At 38.0% G+C, this 9,375-nt stretch overlaps 3 protein-coding genes across 3 annotated transcripts; 1 reads left to right on the top strand and 2 right to left on the bottom strand.

Annotated features, from left to right (window-relative positions):
- Positions 1-241: 241 nt before the first annotated feature.
- LOC18042903 (bet1-like protein At4g14600) lies at positions 242-3,006 on the top strand. The gene is made up of 4 exons (XM_006433826.2): positions 242-483; positions 588-711; positions 1,727-1,783; positions 2,486-3,006. The coding sequence occupies exons 1-4, from the start codon at positions 413-415 to the stop codon at positions 2,645-2,647; spliced, it is 414 nt and encodes a 137-aa protein (XP_006433889.1). The 5' UTR covers positions 242-412; the 3' UTR covers positions 2,648-3,006.
- Positions 2,890-4,629, bottom strand: LOC18041026. The gene is made up of 2 exons (XM_024184813.1): positions 3,505-4,629; positions 2,890-3,376 (listed from the first exon to the last, which is right to left on the bottom strand). The coding sequence occupies exons 1-2, from the start codon at positions 4,567-4,569 to the stop codon at positions 2,987-2,989; spliced, it is 1,455 nt and encodes a 484-aa protein (XP_024040581.1). The 5' UTR covers positions 4,570-4,629; the 3' UTR covers positions 2,890-2,986.
- Positions 4,630-5,200: 571 nt separating this feature from the next.
- Positions 5,201-8,990, bottom strand: LOC18043178 (serine/threonine-protein kinase PEPKR2). The gene is made up of 4 exons (XM_006433827.2): positions 8,618-8,990; positions 7,400-8,294; positions 6,270-6,566; positions 5,201-5,877 (listed from the first exon to the last, which is right to left on the bottom strand). Exons 2-4 carry the CDS (start codon positions 8,145-8,147, stop codon positions 5,513-5,515), a joined length of 1,410 nt encoding a protein of 469 aa, XP_006433890.1. The 5' UTR covers positions 8,148-8,294; positions 8,618-8,990; the 3' UTR covers positions 5,201-5,512.
- Between the last annotated feature and the right edge of the window lie 385 nt (positions 8,991-9,375).

Here is a 9,375-nt window from a genome sequence, read left to right on the forward strand (position 1 = left end):
AAAAACAAATGGACTTCAGATCTCTCTTTGGCTCCAACAGGCCTGACCCACGCATCATATCAAGCAAGGGCCCAAGAGCTACACAAGGATTAAATTCATACACACAAGTCAACGCAATCTTTTAAGGAGAATAACTAACGGCACCAATATCTATATCTAAATGCCGCATAAGAAACCAAGCTGCCTAAAGTGAGCGCTCAACCCAAAACGACTTGACAACAAAAACGTAGAACCTTTCAGCACCATCCGATTTAAAAAAACCAACCGTGATCCCTCACTCGAACACGTCATATCACATACCTTGAGAAATTTCCTAACTGGAAGCAATTTGGTCATATCATATTTTGGCTCGCTGATTTCCCTTGTCAAATTTTCGATCGATAAAGTCTTATTCGGCTTGGTCAATTTCATAATGGCTTCCAGTTCTCACAGAGGCGGTGCCGGCGGGCCATTTTACGGGGGCGCCGCTCCTTACAGATCAAGGTAAGATAAATTATGCAAACAATTGCTAGAACCAAATTTTTCGAAAAGAAAAAAGAAAAGAATTATATAAGTTTTACTTGTTTGATTGTTGTTGGTGCATATAGAGAGGGCCTCAGCACTAGACCGGTCGCCGGTTCAGATGAAATACAGTTGCGGATCGATCCTGTGAATGCTGACCTGGACGATGAGATCACTGGTCTCCGTAGCCAAGTTAAGCAGTTGAGAAATGTAAGTTTTTTGAAATTCGCAAACTAAATTCTTATGGACAATTGTATGACGTAACCTTTTTGAAAATTTATCAATCTTTTTTCACATGAATTTGGATTTTTATTGATGATTATTGGGAATATCGTCTAGGTTTTGCATAAAATATAGCTGATCAATTCTTGTTTTAACATGGTTTATTGATGATTAGGGTGCGATTTGGGAGTATAAAGCGCTTTGAATGTTGTTAGCAACTCCTTTATTGGTAGCTTAATTTGAGCTATATACATTGAATGTCGTATTTTCAAATAACACTAAGGTTTGCCTGCTGAAATTCTCTGTACGAGCATCTGTCTTGGGCTCTCAGCTTATTAAAGTTTATAATGAATCTTTTGATGTTATAGATTTATTTATTGCAATTAAATTTGGAAATTTCTGAGTGAGAGCCATGCGATTTCATGCATGAGACAACCAAGGCAAGAGTTGAATCTGGAAGACTCCTCTTTCTTGGGATTAGCAAAATGAAATTTGAAGATTATTACAAATGCAAATAGATCTCAGGAAACAAAATTGTCATTTTTTTTTTTTGCAATTCGCATTTCTTAAGAGCAATTCTTCCCATCACCAAAGAAACTGTAAAGAAAAAGCTCTTCCACAGACCTTCTCTTTCTTTATCAGTCTTCAGTTATTATGTCTGTTTAACTTGCTTATATGGTTGAAGAAGGCTTTGGGAATGGAAGAGAATGATATAGACAGAACAATAAAATTTGTGTAGTTTTGTACTGAGACAGCCATGGTCATGATTACTTGAAACTTCCAAAAAACTCAGATGTGGAAGGACTTGCTCTCTAAATTTTATTGTGCATAATAGAGCTGTTGCCTAATGAGCTTGTTGTATATTCAGTTGGGAATATATTTTGTATGCGTAATTGGACTTTTCATATATTGTCAACTTAATTGCCAGTCTGTAGTAGATTTAAATTTTTATTTCGTTTTATGTTTCTCTTGTTTTATACCTTACTGGAGGATGATGGTGCAGGTTGCTCAAGAGATACATTCAGAAGCATCATTTCAGAAGGATTTTTTAGATCAATTGGTATGCTATTAAACCTCGATACATCCTTGCTTCACGAAGCATTTAAAATTTGATTGCTGGTTTGGTGAATCTTGTTCTTATGATATGGTGGCTTCTGTGGCTCAACTACTTTAAATTTCAAGCTTAAATGTGATCCAATGGAAAAGAGAAATGACTAAATGAAAGTTATGAATTAAACCTATAAAATGAAGTCATAATGCAAAAATGTAGAGATGAAAAATATACAATTGATGTGATCCAAATGAGTGTTTACAATTTTAGTTATTCCGAATAATGATAATATTTCCCGCTGGTTTGTATCCTGAAATTTTGGAGGTAGTAAAACAGATTTACTTTCTGAGCACCGTCCCTGAATTGCCCTTAATGTTCTCCCATATAGAATATTATTATCATGTCATCATTTTAGGTTGTGTTTTACATTTTCATGTGGTATGTATGGTAGAAAATGATCAGAAAATTGATGCCTTAAGCTAATATCAGGAAAAACAAAGATGGCACCATTTAAGACATTTTTCAGACACTTAAACTGAATGAGAAAGGGAATCCCTGTTTCTTCTATTTCTGCTGTATTTTCAGTTCCAATTGACAAAGTAAGATTACTCATTATTTCATGTTAGTATGAGTCTTTCCTAGTCTTTCCTGCTAACAAAGTTGCAAAAGATTATGACTGCCTACTAAAAGCTCAGTATCATATCATTACAGCAAATGACTCTGATCAAAGCTCAAGCAGGTGTGAAGAACAACATGAGGAGATTAAACAAGAGCATTGTCAAACATGGTTCTAACCATATAATGCATGTGGTTCTTTTTGCTCTATTTCTTTTCTTCATTCTCTACATGTGGTCCAAAATGTTCAGACGATGAAGTTAGAATGGCTGGTGCGCACCATGCTAAGAATTCGATGACTGAAGGTGAAAGCTCCCTGGTTCTGCACAAGGTTTCTAGACTGAAGTGCTAGCACTTCATTTCCTGATGATGTTGCAGATGTAATGACTTTCTGAAATTGTTTGTTTTAGGTCTTTCATGTATCATTACAAGTTAGCTTCTGTGTGAATGATGGGATATCAGTGGGTAAAAGTATTCGCTAGGTTTCGAAGAATTATCTCTATAATAGAGAGAACTAAATCTTATTTCCATTTAAGCTTGTAAATTTTTGCACTTACTATCTTTGTGAAATGGTTATTGAGTGAATTGAATGACGTACTAGCATACGCATGCTCCTAAATTTGAGCGACTTCTTGTGGCTTGTTCTAATTTACTGATTCTCACTTGGTTGAGGATGGATCTTGCCCACTCTGCAAAGTAGGTTTCATTGTGGCCAACCTGACCGTTCTTATAGAACTTGAAACACTCAAGATCGTTATGAGGAGTCGGACACTCTTTCTGGCCGAGTGGGTCCCACCAGGCACCGCGATGTCTCATTCCAGATTGGTCTGCCATCCAGTGATGTGCATACTGGCCAACACCTGCGAGCTCCAACCATCCTTTGGGGAAGAATTCCATTACACTGCTGTTTCTATCCATGAAGAGCATGTTTGTCAATTGAGCTCCATGTGGAGATGCAACAACATCTGTTCCAGTCATTACTTTCACCTTAAAGAAAGGCACCGAAAGTTATGAACCGATCGAGTATAGCTTCTAGGAGTTAGAAATTGCTTAATAGTGAATGTCAGTTGTATGAAGATTCTCTGAAATTGGTGGATTAAAAGAATCACACGAACCTGGTCGCAGAAGCTTAAATCTTCCGACTGTTCTACCTTCAGTACGCAGCCGTCCACCATCGCACACTCCTCGGCAAATATCTCGGTCACGGCTGTGGCATTCTTGAACGATCTTGAACCTCTTCTCATTAGCAAAGTTAGCCTTATAATCGGCTGCCCTTTTTCGTTGAATTCTTGTCCTTTACCCGCAGGGTTTATACCGCAGAAACCTCTTGCTTTGCATCTCAACAAGTCAAAAACCTGAAGCTTCCTTGCCTTGCCCATGCTCCCTTCATTATGCCGCATCACTGCAGCCTTTTCGAAACAGTAAGGCCCGTTTGCTCCTCCTTCAAAACCTACGATTTCAACTTCTCCAAAGTTGGCTTGCATGAGATGATATAGCCACGATCCCATTTGATCCCTGAGCTCACCCCAGTGAAACAGTAGCCATCTATTTGGCCTTAGGCACCTGTTCTTAATAGACCAGCTGACAAAAGGAACCATAGCAGTCAATCCATGCCACAAATTTTTGTAGTCATAGTAAGTGTCTGACACAAAGGTTAAGCCTTTTAAGAGTGTTGCTGATTCTGGAAGACTTTCAGGCCACGCAAAGGCATATGAATTCTTGGTGCCATCTTCTTTGTTGCGACCCTTCATGCATAGAAGCCGCCCTTTTGATGCTTCTGAAGGGAAGTACAGATGTTCAGCTTCGTTTTCTTCGTGGGTGTCATTCATGGAGCTTATAAACCAAGTATGTCCTAACATGGCTGTTTCAACAAAGCGTAGATCCTTGATAGGGAGGAAAGTGACAGAGTCTCTGAGCTTTGATATTAAAGCTTCAGTGTTTTTGGAGTGATCTTGAGCACTGCTGCTGCTGGAATCGATTGCTAATCCTTTCCATTTGATTAAAAAAGCCCGAGAAGCAGAAGAAGTTCGAGAATATGAATATGAAGAATTGAAAGAAGTTCGTAAATGGAAAAGGAGGAGGATCATGACTAACAGTGAGGTGCAGCATATCACGAGTTCTGTGGATCGACATGAACTCTTAAGTTTGGTTAATGCTTTGGGACTGCTCTGAGTCTCCATAGGCTTCTTGAGATGAAAATGAAAGCTACCAAGAACCTTTTTAGTTTTAGAGGATTTAACGAACCGACCTCGAGATTGAGACACCTTTGATATTAAACAAAACGGAATATTTAATAAATAGCAAAGTCAATGCGAACGCAAATAGAAAATGTGCTGGTTAGTTTATACGTTGATTTGTTTTGATTTTTATGTATGTATTCGGTTGGATTTTTAATTGAATGGACTCAGCTTTTGACATTTGCACTTGGGAGTCGGGATTAAGTCATAATGAATGATACCGGCGTCCACGGGTTAATGTGGAAGCACCCTTCACCATTTTGACAAGCCAATATTATTGTGAAACTGCATTGATTGCGTGGAAGACATGTCGACTTATCTTTAGATTTATTGGACTCACAATTTGGACTCACAAACAATGAGTCGTGTTTAGATCCACCATCGTCGGTGTTTCATCTGGAACGATATTGTGAAATTAAAGCATGGCAATATCTGAATATGGCAAATCTAATCAGGATTCAGTCCCGAGAGGAATACATTTCTTGTGAAGACAAGAGAAGTATAACTACTCACTGATCTTAGGATTCAGATACCTCAATGCTTCAAAAACTTAGCAATCCCTCGGAGAAGAACAGAACTAGAACCAGAAAAATCCAGTAATATACTAACAAACAATCTATTTACATACTCTGTACAGGAATCTCTGTTAACCAGGCTAAAATGATTATTAGGTAAGCAAAGTAAATACAGAAACGAAAAAAATGTAAACATTAGTCATATCTATTGCCATTGATAAGAGATGACACTGTAGTTACCAGAGTGGTTATGTTGACCTGTAAGCATCGTCTGCCACTGAAGATTGTACCAGTGCAGGTTAAAATCTCAAAACCCCAGCTCAAAAAACAGTGGAGATGAAGATGTTATCAGTGTCAGTTTGTCAGCAGGATCAAAATGCTCTACACAGAGCGTTAGCCGTCAAATTAGATGAACACTGCTGCTCTATTGGGCCAGAGGGACCACAAAGTCTGCTCCTCTTTGGCTCCGAAATTCTCACATTGGAGATGGCCACTGCTAGTGCATCCACGAAACCACCTTCATCTTGCACCTCTGACTCACTATTCAAACTTTCGGATGATGAAAGTGCATGCGATTCGTCATTACGAGAGCCACGATCTATCTTATTTTCATCTGACTCCACTCCAGAAAGAATGGCTGGGTGATGGTGAGATGCTCCAACTTGGTTCTTCAACTTTGACTTGATGGTTAATGTTCTTAACGTGCGTTCTGTGTAGAACAATATCCACGGATGCCCTGAAAAGAGTATTGTTGTCAATCAAGTGAATAAGCGACAAACTTACTAATCCAGAATTCAGCTATCACTCAGAATTAGGAATTGTTTATGAATATAATGATGAAACAAAGTAAGTGGTAAATGAGAGAAGTTGCAATAATAAGTTGGCATAAACTTGCGAGGACAGAAAATTCAATAAATATCTGGAATGATAAGACAAACAGAGCATATGACAATAAAATGAAGAAAAGCAAATGCCTTCAATATATTTGTTGGCAGGGAGAGCACTTGAGATCAGCAGACATTAATTGGATCACTGAAGTATAGAAGATAAATCAGTTCAAGTATTGCCAGTAGAGAGAGTCAAAAAATTTTTAACTGTTCTGGAAATTAAACAGCATCAGGGGCTTACTTAGCACTTCATCAGCTGTTATCCTAGCTGATACATCCCGTGTCAGCATTCTCGCCATCAGGTCCCTTGCAGGTTTTGATACTGTCTCCCATACCCCTGAGTGGAAATCTAGCTTTACATTCTTGATAGCGTCAAAAACTGCTTCTAAGGAATCTCCTTTAAAAGGTAGAGCAGCAACCAAGAGAGCATGTAGGAGAACACCAGCACTCCATATATCAACCTTCTCAGAGTAATTTCCAGACAGAACTTCAGGAGCAACATAAGCAGGACTTCCAGCCAAACCAGACAAAGTCTGACCTGCAGAAATAGTAAATGTGTCAATTCATAACCATGGGCCAAAATTTTCAGCTTATAGGCTACTGACCTAGGGAGAGAGAAAATGACTTTCAACTAAAAATTCCAACACAATAAGCCATTAATTCACATGTTTATTCATATGTTCTGCCAAGTTCTAATCAACAGTTAAGCAACATGAAGAAAAGCACTCTGAACTTTTATATTTCAGACATATCATAAAAAATCTGTGGTTAGGACATTGTTTGTTATATACCCAGGCAGATTTAAGCAATCCATGAAAGCATTAAAAGTTCCAAACTTTATTGTAAAAATATTCATATTCGTAAGTGTGAGGTAGAATTTGGAACTCATTCATAAAAGATCAAAACATGCACATTTTTATAAGTTCGAAAGTATTCATCTTTTCCTTGTCATATCAACATTATCAAAGCCGGATGCACATACAGGCTGAAGTATTTGTTATGTAAGGTAATACCTGCCTAGTCCCAACTAAACAAAGAAATTGATATCATAATTCATATAACAAAATTTCACGTACTGAAGCCTCTAATACTCCTTAATAGAGACAAAAAAATATCTTTTGAAGCAGGTTTGTCAACATAATCTTGCATATGGACAACCGTATCATCTCCACTTAAATATATACAAGCATTCTTTATCACTGTATTGCTAATCTGGATGTCTTCCTTTCCTGAATATTTGTTTGGACCACATGAACTTTAACTCCAATTCCTCAAACTTTAAAAGAATATACCATAGAATGAAGCGAACATGTAATGATAGTAACTACAACAGAAAAGTGAATTCTGGTAAGCAGGTATTGAATCATTTACCATTTGAAATTCTCATGGCCAAGCCAAAATCTGCAAGCTTTATTTTCCCTGAGGTAGTTAGAAGAATATTCTCAGGCTTTATATCTCTGTGCACAACCCCCATGTCATGACAATACTTTATAACCCACATCACATCCTTGAATATATTGGCAGCACGTTGTTCTGAGTACTGACCCACCTCCACCATTTGATCAATCAACCGCCCCCCAGAGCACAACTCCATCACAAGATGAAAACAATCTGCTTCCTCATACACTGAGTGCAATGTCACAACCCCAGTATGACCAGATAAGTGCTGCATTATCTCCACCTCCCTGTGAACGGTCTCCTCTCCCTTACGCAAAGTCTTACATGCAAACTCTGCCCCACTAGCCTTAGACCTACACAACCAAACAGACCCAAACTTCCCATGCCCAATTACCTCTACTTTAGTATGGTCATCCTCTATCTTATTCTTCCTACCCATTTGAGTATGCACGTCTATGCACCCTATCTTCCTCTTGAGTCCTCGCCCGGCTGGCACCAAAGACGATGAGGCGCCACAAGGTGGGGCAGTCGCAATACCTGCAAGCCTACTCTTAAATGAACCAATAGGTTGGGTGCCCGCATCTTCTTTGCACCTCTTTTTTAGCCTACTGTAATCCTCTAATGAATAATGAGACCTAATAATTGATGTCCGCGAATCATGGCCTTGTTTCAATTCATCCTCAGTCGCATCAGTTTCACTTCCTTTCCTCTTCTTCCTCATCACATCAAATCAAAGATAACAACTTTATCTAAAATAATGCCTACAGTACATCAAAACTTTAATCCGAAACAATGATTGGACTACATTCAAGTAAATTGGACAAAAAATAATCCCATTTGCTGCAAAATTCACATCCGAGACTGCTATCTGTAACAAAAATTAAGCGATCGGTCAATTCAAAACCCACAATATCTTAATATGCTCGCTGATCGGTCATCCCATAATAAATATTAAATAAAACAAAACCGTTCTATTTGAAAGTTAAAAGTAAGAAAATTTCACCCTGACCGAACTACCAAAACATAATACAATCTTAACTAAACTAATCCATTCTTTAGATACCTTTCCAGGAAAAAAAAATTATATATATATATATATGCTTTATATACATTAACACAAAAACTTTATAGATTTGTTACTGTTTAAAGATCAAAAAATTAAAAAACGACAAAATTAGACTAAAAAATCACCTTGAAACTGAATCCATTTTCGTCGTGAATTAGCAAACTTCACCAAACAAAAACCCGAACCAACATTAAACGCGGACGAATACTAGCAGTTGAGAAAAACCAGAACGGAATATTGACGAATCCAGAACCCAAATGCATAGGATCGAATCGAACTAGAAACCCTAGCAATCTCCGATCATACGATTTGGGGATTAAATTATACTTTTAACGTATCAAAGGAATATCTATATTTATTTTATAAGTGCAGAGGAAAAGAGGTTTGAGGTTTTAGTGCTTTTTAATTTTTTTTTTTCATTGTTGTTACCTTTTGCCCTTTTCACCTAACCGACGTGTTCAGTTCATAAACACTCGGTTTCCGAATACGGGTGAAACCCGGAACCTTTAACTAGGGAGATTATCCCGTGTGTGAAACCGCATTATAAAATTTAATAAGGTCTAGGACTGTAATACGTTGAGTTCCTGTGATATCACGAGAAGGCTTGAGTTTCGCCGTCTTGAGATTGGTGCCAAGATACGACACTGACATGGGACCAATTTAAGTCGTGATGTGATTGATTTGATGGTATGCTTTGAGTCATACATCAATACACGCGTCAAAAATGTGCACGTGGGATTGGAGATCTGCATCGTTTTAAGTAGAGAGTAGATTTTGATTGATATACGGTTCTGTTATGGCTGATTCACTGCTTGCACGGACTTTCGTTCTCTTCCAATTCTACAATTTTGATGAAAATTTGCAGGACGTAGCCAGCATTTGC

The sequence above is a fragment of the Citrus clementina genome, unplaced genomic scaffold (genome assembly GCF_000493195.1).
Source record: "Citrus clementina cultivar Clemenules unplaced genomic scaffold, Citrus_clementina_v1.0 scaffold_5, whole genome shotgun sequence".
Taxonomy (NCBI): Eukaryota; Viridiplantae; Streptophyta; class Magnoliopsida; order Sapindales; family Rutaceae; genus Citrus; species Citrus x clementina.